This window comes from Brachyhypopomus gauderio, chromosome 15 (assembly GCF_052324685.1).
Source record: "Brachyhypopomus gauderio isolate BG-103 chromosome 15, BGAUD_0.2, whole genome shotgun sequence".
NCBI lineage: Eukaryota > Metazoa > Chordata > Actinopteri > Gymnotiformes > Hypopomidae > Brachyhypopomus > Brachyhypopomus gauderio.
In genome coordinates, this window is record NC_135225.1 from 15,965,666 (window position 1) to 15,983,338 (window position 17,673).

At 41.4% G+C, this 17,673-nt stretch overlaps 1 protein-coding gene across 5 annotated transcripts in view; it reads right to left on the reverse strand.

Annotated features, from left to right (window-relative positions):
* Nucleotides 1-17,673, reverse strand: part of mymx (myomixer) — a 45,034-nt gene that overhangs the window by 18,090 nt on the left and 9,271 nt on the right. For all 5 annotated transcript variants that reach the window (XM_076974123.1, XM_076974122.1, XM_076974125.1 and 2 more), the window contains exons 11-17: nucleotides 11,858-12,020; nucleotides 5,096-5,226; nucleotides 4,911-4,986; nucleotides 1,818-1,970; nucleotides 1,592-1,741; nucleotides 1,151-1,407; nucleotides 259-379 (exon numbers count right to left, since the gene is read on the reverse strand). In XM_076974123.1, coding sequence (XP_076830238.1) covers nucleotides 259-379; nucleotides 1,151-1,407; nucleotides 1,592-1,741; nucleotides 1,818-1,970; nucleotides 4,911-4,986; nucleotides 5,096-5,226; nucleotides 11,858-12,020 — 1,051 coding nt within the window. The remainder of the gene's footprint in view (nucleotides 1-258; nucleotides 380-1,150; nucleotides 1,408-1,591; nucleotides 1,742-1,817; nucleotides 1,971-4,910; nucleotides 4,987-5,095; nucleotides 5,227-11,857; nucleotides 12,021-17,673) is intronic.

Below are 17,673 nucleotides of genomic sequence, written 5' to 3' on the forward strand. Positions count from 1 at the left end.
GACCTTTGTGAAGAGCTTGTGAGGTAATTGGTTCTTTTATAAAATGAGCAATCTGGACCCTGTATGTACTCTAATGGATAGGATATTTGACATTTTATCCTGTGTATAAGTACATTTGATTCAGTGTTGAATTCATGCTTTCAGCATCAAGGACTTTCTGAAATACCTAGAGAAATGTAACACATCAAACAAGACCCTCAGCAATAAATTAAATAGCATTGTCACTGTGTTGACAGTGTACTGTGGTTTGGGTCAGACCTGTCCCACAATGCCATAGTGGCTCTCCTCCAGTTCCACTCTCTCTAGAAACTCTGTCAGCATGCGTGTGTCTTTTAACTCGGAGCTCTGTTGGGTCAGTGCCATCTGTACAGTTCTAAACCTGAAACACAACAACAAACATAAATAAAACAGTAATTAAAATATCAACACATTGTCCATTAGCATTACAATAGGGAGAAACATTATACAAACTCTGATATAGCTCTTATAGGTTATAAACAAGCACAGGCCCCAAATGTTAAATGTAATTTTCATATACATTTCTACTGTAGATGTTTTAATGTGTATGGATTTAGTCCAATTCAAATATATTTACATATCTGACATTGAAGAATGTCAGAAAGTATCAGAAAGAATCACAGAAATACAGTGGCTCCAAAAAAGTCATAACTGCAATCAATCATGCAGAGTCATTCTCTCTCTGATTTCTTTAGGGGACATGGTTTATAGGCAGAGCTATATCTGGTCTAGTGAACCTTTATGAGAAGAAAAAACTGCATCACCTACAGATGCAACCAAAAATTTGAAACTAGAGTACGGTTTGCATGTACAATTGTGGGTGGATCACAATGTAAGCAGTAACCTTAGTAAAATACTTAATAAACTGTAAAAGAATAAATATGACATACAGTACCAGGAGTAAGTTATATGCCATGAGAGTCAGTATTACTATATTTTGTTGTATGAGTGACAGCTTCCAAGGTGTAAAAAATTGGAGAAAACAATACATTATGTCTTCAGCAAGGAACAGAAGGAACATAAATGCCAAGTCTGGACATAGTGACAAAATACTAAACTACCAAGCTTGATAAAAGAGTGATGATGAACATCCATCAGAGTTGGACTGATGGTTCTCTGCAGGGTTACACACTTTATTTCCACTTGCTCCATGCGTGAAGGGAGTAGCTGGGTGTAGAGGTGTCTCTGGCTCTGGAGAGCTTCCAACTCTTGTTGAAGGTTGTGGAGATCCAGGCTGCGTGTCTCCAGCTCCTTTTCCAGTAGACTGCTCTCTCGCTCAGCCACACTAACAGACTCATGGTCTCCTGCCAAAGAGGCCCTTCTGATGGACAGCACCACTGCATCTAGCCAGGCCTCCAGACTGCCCAGTGCCTGTAGCAGCCTAACTGCCTACAGAGAGAGAGAGAGAGAGAGAGAGTATAAAAATCATCATAGTGTCATAGTGTGGACTTTGGAACTACCTGGAAACATCGTGTCACAAATAGTTTAATGTGGAATACTATGGAAGACTCCGGTAAAACACATCCATCAACCAAACCCTTCCATAAAACGCTTCATTAGCCCATGTAACTACCCTGTAGTTGAGTTCCTCTGAGCACTGTAGGATTTCTCCGTTCCTTTGGTGGCGTCTCTTAAGTTCCTCCCACAGAACTTCCAGCTGGCTGAGAAACTCCTGGATCTTAGAACTGCCAGGGTGCTGAGCCCGCACCAGGCTATGTCCTTCCTGTGGTTAAACAACAAACTGGCTTAAAACCAGTGAGAACAATTTAGTAACAGCCACAGCCCTCTGGTAACCTCACCTTCTTGACCAGCTCTATGCGAGCTTTGTTTGACAGGATGTCCTGTTCCAGAGAAGCTTGGTACCTCTTGGCTGCCTTGTAACTGCTGGGACCTGCAGCACTGCTGCAGACATGTGTTGCCATGGTGATGCTGTCTTTGAGCCATGAGAGGGTCTGAGGGATACAGGAAAAAACAGGGGAAATTAGATGAGGTGTGAGATTCTGCAAGGAAGCAGGAAGGTAGGATTGAATAGTACACAGAATGACTACTGGAAGAAGTCTGTCTGGCTTTGAAACTGCTGGTTGCTTTATACAGATGGGTTTACTGTAGGGCAGAGCTTTCAAGGCCTGAACAATCCCTGGAAGTCAGCAATTCTATTAGAGGCTAACACTGGTGCATACACTGAACAGTGTGTCATAAACAAATGAAGAAAAAAAAAACAAAAAAAAAAAAACAGCACATATGTACAAGATTATTAATATGCCCACTCCCTACTCTTCACTTCCATGACCTTAACTCGGACGATTGGTTCCATTCAGACCAAGCAAGCTAAACAGGAGAGGAAGAGGTTCCTGACATTTATTTGGAAATCTATTTTTCCTGTCTAAGCTGATTGGACTAGACAGATGAGAGCATGCCAAATGTTTGTTTTTAAAGTATTATTGGTTCTGTAACGGATGGGTGTAGTGGAGAAAGCAGACGATTTTCTAATCCCTTGCTCTGAGGGCCTACAGGCCACAATCACGGGAAGTGTCATAAAGTTGACTCATTAACCGTCTCTGGTCCCTTAAAGGGTCCTGCAACAAGAAATTAAAATCTCCAAGAAATGGTTTCTGCAACCTTTTTGCTGAGGAACTCAGGAAGGGCCATTACCCATAAATTTGTGGAATTAATCTTATCTGGTCTTTCCACAGCTGCAGCCCCAACTGCCTCTCCCCTTCTGATATTCATCAATACTCATCTCCAAGAAGGCAAAATTTCAGAGATTCTTAGAACCCTGGTATAGTCAGGAATAGAGGGCATCTTTGTCATCTATGTTACTGTCTTCTCTCTAGTCAACTTGTCATTATGTGTTACCTGGACCTGGGGAAATCCTGTGATTTCAACACTCCTACCCTCTCTCTCTTAAGAAAACCCTCTTTTTGTGACAGAGGTAATGAATATTTATTAAGTACATTTCAATAGTCAGCAGTGTAACTGATCAATACGTTTACTACGATCACACCCCTACTGATCCCAGCCTCCGGAGTTGAGTCGGACCAAAGCCAGAACATTGCTACTTGTTCCAGGCTCTATGGAAGATCCTCTTGAGACAAAAGAAGTACTTAAAACGACATTTTTATGTCGTTTTAGTGAAGTTTGCTCTAAATCATCTAGCCTTTTAAAGTTATTTTATTTTCATTTCACATTTAAAGTTAATTCTGCTTGAAATATTGATTCTAGTTAATATTCAGTGTAGACCTAGTCAACATCAAGATAACAAACGCAGACGAAAGTTCGACTGAGCACCTCTAGGCCACCGCTTTGACATCCTGCGCAGACTTCACTATCCAAGGAAGTTGGGAGCAGCCTGAAGTGAATGTCTGAGAACTTAACTTGAGAAAGGTCCCCGGGTCATGTAAACGCCAACTGCAAGGCCAAGATCCATGCTCCAAGACAGCGTGTTGAGTCCAGTCTGCCTTTGAAAATTTTGACAGTTGAGCGCCCATGGATGGGTTTTCCTTTCAACCTCCAATTAAGCCTCTCGTATTGTGAAAGTGAACTCTTTGTCTCCCTCGCACGGCTTCTCTTGCCGTTGAGGCCTTAAGTATAGTTGTGTAAGACAAACACACGTCACTGTTGAAGTGCTTCGTTCCCTAGTAGGGAGGGAACAACTTCTAAGCTGGCTAGCATTGGAGAGTTAGCCCTTGCCTTTTGAGACTTAGCTTTATGCCTCCATCGTACGGTTGTACGGTGAATTTTCAATACAAATAAATGATCAGAACGAGAAATACTATGAAGATTGAAATATTATGGCTTGTCTATGTATTGCTTTAATCTACAAAGCCATTACCTATAAGTGATTGAAATTGAGTTATTAATATCAATGTTGTTATAGATTCACTTTTACTGATTGGTAGTAAAGTGATTAAAGTTAATCAATCCTTTAAGTTTTGAAATCAAAGACAGCTTAACTGTTCTTTGCTTTGTATTACTAACCAAGTGAAATTGAATTTGAAACTTAATTAGTCTAAAGTCTAAAACTAATCAGGTCTAGCTTACCTACATAATATTTTCCTCCAGCATTACTGAAGTTTAACGGGTTAAAATACATTTACATATAAAGTACACATAAGCATACCTTTATATGAACCGGATTCCAAAAAAGTTGGGACACTAAACAAATTGTGAATAAAAACTGAATGCAATGATGTGGAGATGCCAGCATCTAGTATTTTATTCAGAATAGAACACAAATCACAGATAAAAGGTTTACTGGCCTCTAACTGTTCAATCGTCTGGGACCTTCATCGCACCTTCCTCTTTATGATGCGCCAAATGTTATAGTTCTCTTTACTTTTTTACATTATTTTATTTAGTTACATTTTATGTCTGTTCTATTATGTTAATAGTTTTGCCATCTTATTTACTTAATTACATTATTTTGTCTATTTTATAATTTGTGACTTTATTACATTATTCTATTATGTTGTTTCATTTTTATCTTCAATTTCCTTTAATATTTTCTTTTTGTCTTCTTATCTTTGCTTCCTTTTAATGTTTTTTTTATTCTGTAAAGCACTTTAAGTTTCATGTATGTATGAAAGGTGCTATACAAATAAAGATTATTATTATTATTATTATTATCATTGTACTCTAGGTTGATCGTGCCAACATTCAACCTGTATTACATGCTTATGTCAGACGAGACTTATATGAAAGTGCAAAGCCCCCTCATAGCTTATCATGATAGTAATCCCAGCCTTTACTTGGCTCCAAATTTTGTTTCCTGAGCGATCAGGATGGTGCCCTGTTTCATAACTCATAATTAATCAATATATCCGCTAGATATATTGGTGCCACCCATGTAAGACATCTGCTACATGTGTAACGATGGAGTCATAAATGGGCACCTTGTCTGCAGACACAGTAAATTTCTGGAGCTGCTCATGGAGCTGTGGGTGGCTGTGGGCCTTTGGCAGCGTCCCACTGCAAAGCAAAAACACAGCACTTCCTTTAAGCAGCATTCACTAACTGTTTCTCTCAGAAACACATTTGTCTGGGAAATGGGGGCAAGCCAAGCTGAATGTTGCACCACCTTTTGCCCTGGTCCTGGAACCCTGTGCTGACTTCACTGGCACAAGTATTCCCCAAGCTCCCCGCTGTATTTGGCTGAGGCTCCTGCTGGATGTCCAGGGACTTCCTGGGTATGTCCAAGCTTCTGCCCCCCTGGGAGAGAAAATCATAAATTAAGACTTTCATTTGCAAATGGATGTTGGGTCATTTTGTTCATGTGAATTAAATGGAATACTTGAAAGAATGTCTTGATATTCTGCAGACATTAATTTAAAAACATGGTGGTCCTTTCTCATAGGAATTTTACCCTTACAAGTGTCATGGACATAAAAAAAGGTTAACAGTTTCAAAGCCTTGGGACTGAGTGAAGACAACACCACAGGAGAAAATCAACACAGGAAAAAGTCAACATAGCAAGGCTACTCTCTCAAACCACCATATACTTCACCCTAAATTGTGTCCAGCATTAAACATTATGTCCAACATTTTCAGTTAATATCAGATCTTAAATAAAAATGCTGGTGGAGAAGCAGCCTGGCATATTACAGCATTTGACAGCCTAGCACTCCAAAACAGACCAAGGCTAATGACCTGGACTAGCTGACCTAGACTAAGTTGTGAGAGTAAAAGAGGACAGTACAGAGGCATTAACACAAGTCTAGAAAACAATACTAGTAAATAATGTTTTCATTATTGTGTCAGCGTGGAGACAGGCCTATTAGGAAAAACTGTAAAGAGACTGAACAGCCTGATGTTTACAGCAAAACACATACACACGCTGTTTTGTATCTCTCCCTCAAACACACCTCTCTCTCAGTCTGTTTCTTGCTCTCTCTCTCTCTCATCCTCCCATTTGTGATACATATTTGCTTTATGGATTAGCCACAGTTAGGCACTCTGTGCCCATTTTCCACTCTCATTTTCTATTCCCAGAGAAGGTGTATGAGAAAGGAGGCAGAATGCCTGATCCAGTCTGCTGTCAAAAAACCTGCTCATGCCCCATTTATAAACTATCCTCTTTATGGCCACTCAGGTGAAGTAACAGAAAAAGAACAACACTTTTGAACACAGTGGGAAAACATCTCACCCTGTTTAAAGCAGGGACACAAGAAATTGACATAAACAGTTTTAACACGAATAAAATATTGACATTTGCCATCTCCACATCATTGTATTCTGTTTTTATTAACAATTTGTTTAGTTTTCCAACTTTTTCGGAATCCGGTTTGTATTGTAACAATGCGAGGCTGAGGCAAAAAGCTGACAACACGTAGTTAAACATAAACATATTTGTTTAATTGGCAAAGAATAGTGCTATTAGTAACACAGAATACTCACACGGTGAAACGCAATACAAGAACTGACAATGACGTAGACTAATACACACTCTAAAATACACAGACACAAACAAGACATGACGCTGATGAGACAAGGAACAGGTGACAAGAATAACACAGATTCATACACACACACACACACACACACTGGACCACACATGGAAGTACATATATGGACAACAAACACACACCCAAAGGGAGTAGTCAGGGGCTGCATCATGTCACAGTTTCCTTGGCAACCCCTCTGGTTTTAATATTTTTTCTTGGTTTTTGTCTTTGTGTATCTTTATTTTGAAATAACTTTTTTTGTGTCTGACTTCACGCCCCACCCTTGTTCTCTTCCCCCTCATCATTGCTATCAGGCAGAGGTGGGCATTCCAGGTTCAGAAAGTAAAAGTCTTCACCAGAATTTTACTCAAGCTTGCTAGATTTTCTAATTAGTGCAAACCAAGTCAACACAATCCAGGAAGCCTGAGCAAAATTGGTTACACACCGTGACAGCTATATTTTTCATCAGCTCCCTAATGTGGTATTTTAGAAACACATACTTGAGTAAAAGTACAAGTACTCTATCAAAAAAGTCACTTGAGTAGAAGTTGAAGTGTTCTTTAAAAACTTTACTTAAGTATAAGTACAGAAGTATTCAGCATTTTTTGTACTTAAGTATTGCAAGTAGTTTATTCTAAAATTTATTACTCAAGTACTGAAAGTAAAAAGTACGAGTATTGTGTATTGAACTAATTAAAGAAAGCCGTCAAAGTTTGATTATCAATAGTTTTTATATATCACTTACAAATCAAAGATGCCAAAGACCACAAACAGGGTTCCCAACTTTTGACGTTCGCTTGGAGTGAGATTTTAACCTGGAGCCGGTGGCGAGTGTATTTTGTTGAGCGGGGGGGGTGGCGAACGTAAAATGGACACAGATTCAGTGTTATATATCCGGTGGATGGCACCAGAGCTAGCGAACTAGTAACTTATTGAATCATATATGTGGATCTGAGGTAAATAAACTGGATTTTTTTTTTCGGCGTGAGATATCGGAAGTGTGGCGTGAGAGCGTGTGAAAACGGTCAAATGCGTGTGTCTCACGCTCAATGCGTGAGAGTTGGCAACCCTGCACAAATACAAGTGTTCTGTATGTACAAAAAAGTAGCAACTTATAAAACTGGGCTTAACACTTCGCACACAAAAAACAGGTAACCTATGTCCCGCTACGTTGTAGGTTTGATGCAGAAGTACAAGATCGCCTTAATTTAGCTGAGAAAACAAGGTGTATTTTGGACGTAAAATCCGTCCGTCGGATTCTAAGGGTGAGACTACTGCCCTGCGTTTACCCTCAATAAATGCCCTTACCCTATAAAAACACTACGCTATAAAAATACAATGGGCACATGATTAGTCAACATGAAAAGAGACATGGCTTACTGTTACTAAAAACACAACTCAGCGTGACATCGCCTTTATGATTGTCAGCTAATGTTAAGTGAATACTGCAGCACGTCATGAACATAATTAGGTTAGTTAGCTAAGATATCTAACCTAACTAGCGCTTACTGACAGCTAAAGCTGGTGTGTCTTCTGTGCATTATATTTATAACTTACATTGATGTGATACTTCAAGTTACTTCGAAGGTGAATTTTTTGAAGGCCAATATTTCCCCCTCTTTTTACTTGTATTTACTTGTTGGGCCACTCTAGTGTTAAGGAGGCAGAGATGGCACTTCATCCTATAGGAATTTACTTTCACTCCAGCAAACGCAAACACTGTCTCTAGGTAGGGCCAGGGTGGTCTCCTTCCTCACCCTCACCGCCACGATCACTCGATGTTGAAGGTGTGGAAGGAAGAATATATGTACATTAAAACACCAACCAGCACTTATTATGCAGCACTTATGCTGCTCTTCTGCTGTTACCAAACACTGTACCATCTCTTTTAATGAGATAAAAAGCAAATTATTTGGAATAATTTCAAGTATATGTGTATTTGTATAAATATGTAAATTAGGCTGAAGGTATGGTGGTGTGGTGGTTAGCGCTGTCGCCTCACAGCAAGGCAGGGTTCGATTCTCGGTCTGGGCTGCTCTGTGTGGAGTTTGCATGTTCTCCCTGTGCCTGTGTGGGTTTTCTCCGGGTACTCCGGTTTCCTCCCATGGTCCAAAGACATGCGTGTTAGGTTGATTGATCACTCTAAATTGCCCATAGGTGTGAGTGCGTGCGTGTGTGTTGGCCATGTGGTGGACTGGCGACCTGCCCATGGTGTACCCTGCCTTCGCCCAGAGATGCTGGGATTGGCTCCAGCCCCCCCGTGACCACGACTAGCGGAATTGAGCGGTTCGGAGAATGAATGAATAAGCTGAACGTGCTGGAAAATACTGAAAATGGACCTTCAAAGTGCCGTACAAGTGCATGAATTCCACCTTGTAATTTTGCACGCACAAATATCGAGAGGTGCACGACCTCGCAACCGCGCGCGTGTTCAACGCGCATGGGCGGAGCCACCGTGAATGCATGATTTCGTGGCAGTCACGACTTGTCAAGTGAACCTAGAATACGAAGCTCAAGTGTTCAGTGAAGGCAGCAGCAGAGTAAACGAGACGCGACCGGAGCATGCGCAGTTCTCATACGACAGCCTGATCGCTTGACCCGGTGACAGCGCCAGCTAACATGTTTATGATTGTAACGAGTAACTATACAGCACGTAAAAAATTTATCGGAGTAGAAGTATTAAACTGATGGAAAATATGTAGTGAAGTAAACGTGGAAGTAGGAGAAAAAAATAATACTCCAGTAAAGTACGGATACTGCATTTTAGTACTTAAGTACAGTAGTGAAGTAGTTCTACTTCGTTACTATACAACTCTGATAAGGTACTAGGGGTGGGAATTGTTTACTATCTCACGATTCGATTCGATTCCGATTTTGGGGGCCACAATTCAATTCAAAAATCGATTTTCGATTCAAAACGATTTTCGATTCAAAAAACGATTTGATTTATAAAAATGTCTGCTTCAGTCTATAAAATCTGCATGATCTACTACAGTCTGCTTTGCAAGACAGAACGACAAATACAGAAAATTAAGTGTCTTTCACATTTAATTAACAAAAATTAAGTGCTTTGGTAAAATAAAATGGTTTTTGTTGTTACCAAAATTCTTGAACTTCATTTTGCGAGCTGTCAGGGCTGGCTCGGATGCAGTTCCCCCAGCCGTCACTAGGGGCACCAGAATCAGTCCCAGACTAAACCGACGTAACCGTACGTTCTCAGCCAGTCTCTGCTTTCTCTGTGATTGCTTATCGTTTAATGGTGTCTCGCCACCTCTCTCTGTTATGCTTTCTCTTTACTTATTCGAGTATCTCATGCATCGCTTTCTGACCCATCTCAAGTTTTCCCAATCCTGTATGTCTTCCTAACCGTTTTGCCTTTATTTTTGGGAAGAGTTTTATTTTGCTGCAGCATTTTTTTTGCCAGTTACTTCTGCTGGTGTCCTTGGTTTCGTTTTCGCGTTGCATTTATCCGCGCTGTTTTTTAGTTACTGTTGTTATTTTGTTTCTTCCTCCCGTCTCACTACGGTTGAGTGTTATTTTTCACGCGCTGTATTTTCCGCATTGGTTTTTTGTTTCTATTTACTCCGTGCCCTCACGGTTTTGCTTTCTTTTCTCTTGCGCGTTGAGTCTTCCGTGTTGTTTTGTTTGTTCGTTCTGGCTCGCTGTGCGCGTTTCCCTCTCGCTAATACATTTGACGAGTGTCAAACGTCTTGATCTTGCGAGCCGGCACTTGGGTCCACCCTTCTCTATATTATTTCTCACCCTTCTCTATATTAACGCTCCCGTGCTCACCGCGTTACACAAGCCTTGCACACGAGCTACATTGTGTCCAGTTCGGTCTTCCCCGGCATTCGGTAAAAACCAAAATGAACCCATATTTTTGCCTTAAATGAAGACCAGGCAGGTTGAATATCTCTTTCCTCCATGTGTTTTGAAACTTTTCCGCGCATGAGTGTGTCCCAGAACATGCTGCATAAAGTCTCGCGTAATTTTGTAATTACGTAACGCGATATTTCACCACGACTTAGAATCGATTTTGGGACATTTAAAATCGATTCTGAATCGTAGTAAATGAGAATCGATTTTTGATATATGAATCGATTTTTTGGCACACCTCTATAAGGCACCACAATGGAAATGGTGTTTTTGGAGTTTTTGTTTTACCGCCAGTTAATGTTTTATTATAGACATAACATGTAATATGAATATTGTTTGTGAAAAATTTGTAAAGATCTAATAATCAATTATTCAAATTATTAATGACTCAATATATCCAGATGCCTGTGTCTTTTTGCCTTTGTCTTTTTTGTTTTCCTTGGCCACTTTTCTGAATGTTGGAAGAGAATAGTAGAGAAGAGAAGATAATGCACAGAGAAAACCTGTGCGTTATAGATAATGGATGCAACCTTTGTATTATAGATATAATATAGATTATGATAATATGAAATATGATTTTGTCAACCCAAAACTGTGACCCCATATCAGGTTCAGATGAAATGTGCCACTGCTGCATTTGGTAGCCATTATTGAATAACATAGGGCTGCATCAACTATACTTTCAGGAGCAGCCAGTGATTGTAAAGCCCATGAAGTATGTTAGTCAAGGTGCTAAAAAAAGCTAACTTCCACCAGTCAAAAATTAAACACAAAACTTTAAGTTATTTATAAGCAAGATTCCATGATGCACCTGGCCAGTGCTATTATACTCTATATTTTGCCAGCCTTTAAGTTTTCTGACTTATTTATGGCAATGCGGGCATCTTAAACTGTAAGGTAAGTAGTACCCAAACACCCAATAATACAGCACAAGATGTATTATTCTCAATGAAGAAAACATATAAATTACTTTCTGAGCCATTTCATGCCTGCTAATAACAGCCAGTACATGTTATATTATCACTGTATTAATCCCATGGGTTTTTCCTTAAGCCACCTGCATTTGGAGCCTGCATATGTTTCAGCCTTAGTGTGAGTGGATATGAAAACTATTAGATTTGGGAGTATGGAGTTAAAGTGCAGTTTTTTCTGGTAAGTCAGTCATACTACTCCTCACGCAACTTTCCAGATTTAAGTTAGTGTAAATATCATTTTGGATAGTTCTTCTTGAGGATTTGTGTATTCATTACAAAATAAAATGAAATTAATAAGCTGTAAAAATGTCCAAATGCTGTTGTGTTGATAATGGAGAATCATGCTACAGTGAATATTTAGGTGTTCTTTTACTTAATGTTGCTATACCTCAAATATTCAGCAGATTATGGTATGTGTTTAATGAACACATTAAACCCATTTAAATTCAAATGATTGAACCTTTTTGTGGAGTATCAAAAAGCCTCAATGACAAAAAAATCAAGAGATGGAGAAGACAATTATAAGAGTTATATAACTATGTTACTAACCGTAGTGCCTTTCAGTCGGTTTTGCTCTTCCTTAACCTCTTTACCCATGACTCTGTGCTGCTCCATTCCCATACTGTTGAAAAGCTCTTTGTTTGAGATTGGGAGTTCACTGTCTTCCCCAGTGACTGAGCAGGCAAAGGGAAATTGTGCTGCCTTCACATTCCTAAAAAAGAACACACTGGAATCACATACCTGCCAACATAGCAGCAATCAATAGCACAAGAATAATCACTAAACCTAATTATGTGTTCAATTTTTTTATTTGTTTTAACATAATAGCTACCAAATTGATCTAGTTTAAAAATAAACAGCTATTCACAAAAACAACCTCAAGGAATTGTAGATAAATTATTGTTTCTACATGACCAGTGTAACTAAATCTAAATCATAAGTAACACAACATGTGTATATGAAAAAGACTACAATGTGAGAATAAATAATACTATTGAACCTTTAAATGCCTTTTTAGTCTTACAGTTATTAATCTAAAAGAAGAGGAAAGTGCTTAGAAAATAATAAGCTGACATGGAATATTCATTCATTAGAATTAGAAAGGGACAAAAACTGAATTTTTAAACAGTTATAACGAGTTCATAAAGTATGTCTTGAGCATACTCAGAAAGCAAAACATTTGGGGTGTTGCCACTTCAGCAATTGAGGAATTGGAATTTGCAATGTTCAAACCGCATCCGGTCACTTCATGTCTGGACTGAATGTGAGATGTTTGGATAATAGCTAAACTACATTATCAACATGCACTGAATGTCATCACAATTATTAAAAATACCGTTAAGCACTTATATTTATTGGGAAAAAGTAATTCTCTCCTAAGTAAATCAAACAATAAATATCCAAAAAGCATTAATGAGGCAGGAGTACTGACTGCAGTATACTATTGTCATAAAATCCGCAGAAGTAACCAGCAAAAAGTTAGTTATTGTGACGCTGGGCGCAGGGAGATGGACGAAGCACGAGTACACCGTTTCATCCTCAAACGTCACTTTTATTTTACAAATAGTGCAGACAGCGCATGTAAAACACTCACACATAAGTGGAACTGACTCAAACATGAATGACTCTAACAAAGACAAGCACGGGACACTGCGCGAACGACAAACCACATAAGCCCCGAGTGATCATGAGACGAGCCACAGGTGAGACTGATGAACACATTCCGACACAACCACACCTACGAAGATCCACAGATGCAGACGTCTAGACGTAGACAACAAACACACGCCCAAAAGGGAGGGGTCAGGGGCTGTACCGTGACAGTTATGTTTACCTTTACTTCTCATTATGCCCTAAAACCATTTATCATTGTGTGTTCAGATGTCAGTACAAGTGACTATGCACTATTAAACTGTTAGAGCTGGTACTGTCAAAACATTTACATCCACAGCATTCAACGCTCTTATCCAATGCAACTTAACAGAAATGCTTTGCTTTCTCCATGTAAGTCATCTTCATCCTAGTACAACTAAACCAGTCTCTAAGAATGCCATCAAGCTAGAGCCCTGTCAGAGAAAATGAACACAAGTTACAAGAGGGTATACACTTTGCTTGCACAGCTGATGAAGGACCTCCATCAGAAGTGACTCGGGATTGTTTGAATTCCTTTATTCTACATTTAAAGACAGCAAAAGTCAGCAAGTTCTGAAGACTGCACTGAGTGGATATGTCATTTCCAGTGTCAAGGCATTTTAATACTAATGGATATTGTATTATTGCTATGGCAGCAATGAAATTTGAAAATTTTAAGAAAAGAACAGATCTTCAGAACTTTAGAACTGTCACGTTGAGGACCCCGGCCCCTCCCCTTTGGGCGTGTGTCAACGTTGTCCACGTGCTTTGTCTGCGTCAGTGGATATACGTGGTTGGGGTTTTGTTGTGTGATTAATAAGTCTCACCTGTGAATCGTCTCGTGATCACGTGGGGCTAATGTGTCTTGCCTATATAATGTGCGCTCGCGCAGTGTCCTGTGCTCGTCGTTTTCTAAGTTCACACGTTGTGTGTGTGTGACCAGTTTATGTTGCTCGTGCGCTGTTGCGCAATACTTAAAATAAACAAAAGTGACGTCAGTCCAAGAGGATTCCGTGTCTCATCCTTCGGGACAGCCCGAGCGTCACAGATCGACCAGCCGTCAGAGACACCCTAACCATGCCAGGCTATGCCACCCGGCCGAAGAAGGCACAGCGCCCCAGCAAGCAGCGTCACCGCGCTTCTTCCTCCCCCCTGCGCCGCGAAGCCCCGCACCAGGAGAACACGCCCACGCTGGAACAGCTTGAGCAGGACCCCGTGTGCGCTCAACAACTGGCCGCAGCTCGGGGGCTCGACAGCAGGGACCCCGAGACAGCGAAGATGTTCCGTGAGGGGACGGTGCGCCTATGGTGGCAGCTACACCCTTCGCCTTCCCGCGCCCCCTCGCCTCTGCGGGTGGGTTCCTGTGTTATAGGTGCCACCCCAGAGAGCGAGTTCGGGTCAGAAGACTCGGAGGAGGAGGTAGAGGACTACCCCCCGTCTCTAGACGACGCCTCCACCATTGACTATGGTGGAGAAGGGGAGGAGGACTACCCTCCGTCGGTGAGCGAGGACATCCCCATCGACTACAGTGAAGAAGAGGAAGAGGAGTCGGAGGAGGAGGATTACCTCCCTCCGCCCGTAGGTCCCTCTGCCACTGTAGGGAAAGGCGGGGAGGAAGACCCCGACGAAGACGATGGGGAGGGGGAATACGGGGATTACCCTCCGTCCGAGGGCTTGTATGCCGAGGAAGAAGAGGAGAGCCCTCCACCCTCGGAACTGTCGGCCGAGAAGGCTAAAGGGAGGCGGACCCCGTCCTCTAATCGCTCTGAAGGAGAGAGCATGGACTGCTCCCGGGGTGGTAGCCCGGAGCAGCCCATGAGCTGGAGCCAGGACAGTGAGGCGACGGACATGGAAGTGGAAGCGCCCACTGTCAACTCCAGAGGAGGGTCGTGGAGCGAGATGGACTTCCCATACGACCAGCGGGGGGGAGAGTTCGCCAGCCGCGCTGCACCGGGCACGTCTGCCAGCCGCGCTGCACCGGGCACGTCCGCCAGCCGCACTGCGCCCGGTGGAGGGTATGCAGCAGGGGCAAGAGGAACACCGCCCACTGCAGCGCCTGCAGCACCAGTAGCTCCCGGTCTCTCTCCCCTACTCGCCCTTCTCCTGGCGCGCAGCCTGGCGCCTATGTCGTGTGTGTGTGTTCCTGTAATCGTAAGTCTGCCCGTATGTGTACCAAACCCCCTTTTCCCGTTTGTATCGATGTGTGTAAGCGTGCCTGTTTGTGTGTTTGTTCCTGTGCCGTTTAATGTGTTTAACGTCTTTTCCCCCGTCTTCCCAGGGAGGGTGTGCTAGGCGATTCGTGATGGAGGCTTCGCCAAGGGCAGTCACTTCCCAGACACAGGACTGAGCGCGTCGGATCCGCCCATCGTCGTGGGTTCGGGGCACTCGGTCCTGTTGGCACCCCGGGACGGGTAGTGCCCTTGGAGGGGGCGTCTGTCACGTTGAGGACCCCGGCCCCTCCCTTTTGGGCGTGTGTAAACGTTGTCCACGTGCTTTGTCTGCGTCAGTGGATATACGTGGTTGGGGTTTTGTTGTGTGATTAATAAGTCTCACCTGTGAATCGTCTCGTGATCACGTGGGGCTAATGTGTCTTGCCTATTTAATGTGCGCTCGCGCAGTGTCCTGTGCTCGTCGTTGTCTAAGTTTACACTTTGTGTGTGTGTAACCAGTTTATGTTGCTCGTGCGCTGTTGGGCAATACTTAAAATAAACAAAAGTGACGTCAGTCCAAGAGGATTCCGTGTCTCATCTTTCGGGACAGCCCGAGCGTCACAAGAACCCCATGGAATGAATGTGATAATATAAACATCTACTTTTTCATATACTATATATATTGGTTCCTTTTCCTATTAATTCAAAAGCATTTTGTCATCCTGTCATTGTCATCCTGTCAAACATCCTGTGTACTTTACTACAATTTTAAAATTCTCTCTCTCTCTCTCTCTCTCTCTCTCTCTCTAGATATGTATATATATATATATATATATATATATAGAGAGATTTTAAAAATTGTGTCACGGTCAGTGATGTCAGTAACGCGTTACTTAGTAACGCGTTACTCTAATCTTACCACTTTTTTCAGTAACAAGTAATATAACGCGCTACTATTTCCAGTCCAGTAATCAGATTAAAGTTACTTATCCAAATAACTGTGCGTTACTATTTATATTTCCCTAGTAAAATATATATTTTTGCTTTCTTCTTGGCTCAGTTCTACTTTTGCGTCTGACCGTAGCGCTCGACTCCGCACGCTGCGCGCGACGCTGTGAGAGCGCGAGCACGTTTTACAAGTCATTCTGTGCAGTGTCCTCCCGTAACGATATGTGGTAATGTAAAGAAACACCCCTCAAAACAGGGGAAGGGACATTTACCTGACCAATTTTAATGTTGCTTTGTGTTCCACGTTTGAAAAGTGCTGGAATTTTGACTAACGTCGCCTACTTTAAAATGCTTGAAATTGTAATGGTATTTCGTTTCACAAGCTGTCTGACTGAACTGGGGTGGGTTTCCCGAAACGTTCGTAGCGCCAAGTACTTCGTAACCTCGTATGAAACGTACGAGGTTAAGAAGTACTTAGCGCTACGAACGTTTCGGGAAACCCAACCCAGTTCGCTTGTATTACGTTTACAAATAACTTTACAAATAATACCGCGCAGCTACACAAACGTAATGTCAGGAGATACTGTAGCGATTACTACTCCTCACGGTGAGTCTTGCCCTTTAAGTGACACTGGGGGGGCGGAGCCTGCGCGCGCCAGGGTTGCGTTATCAATAAAGTTTCCCTCCTCGGGATTTTTGGATTAAGCAGTTTCTGCTTCGGTTACCGAACCTGCTTCAATACATTGTTACTGTTAAAAATGCACTTCCAATAAAGTGAGTATTGGAAACATTTATTTTGCTGCTGAATGTAACTACTAAAGTAACTTGTAATCTAACGTAGTTACTTTTAAAATAAAGTAATATGTAACGTAACTAAGTTACTTTTAAAAGGAGTAATCAGTAATCAGTAATCGGATTACTTTCTCAAGGTAACTTAGCCATCACTGGTCACGGTACAGGGGAACAGCATTTTAATTGTTTGAGAAGAGTAGTCTACTGAATTTCTTCAACTGCTCTCAGCAAATCTCATTAAATCTTACCTAACGCTCTAAAGGCTAATGTAATCTTAAAATGCCACAGGCTTATGTAATCTTACCACTGAAAACATCTGCTATATATTTATCCTGATTAAGTTTCTACTTTACTCTCTATAAATGTGATTTAAATAAAATATGCTGGAGCAACAAATCTACAATAAGCTGTCTTTATCTTGAGTAACTAGACTGCAGTTATTAAAAAAAGCATACTTTCCCCCTCCTGTGTACCTATCATGGTTATAAAAGCTATTAAACTTCAAACCATAATTAAATCAATAAATAGGGCATGTGCATGTAATATAAAACCAAGACTGACCTGAGGGGAAAATAGCCAACCAACCAACAAACTGTAACACTTCAGTGCAGATTCCAACTCATTTCATTACTTTCAGTGGCCTTGAATATTGCTCTATTAAAAAGTGGAGTAACGCACTGCTGAATTTAGGTAGGGGCGGTGATTTCAGAACAGGAATTGCAAACATAAAAAATAAATACACATTTTTATACACATTTAATGTGGAATTTGGAAAAGGTCTCCTTGGCACACTGTGGTTAGCTGAGGATAGAAATACAACAAAAACAGAAATGTGGAAAAGTC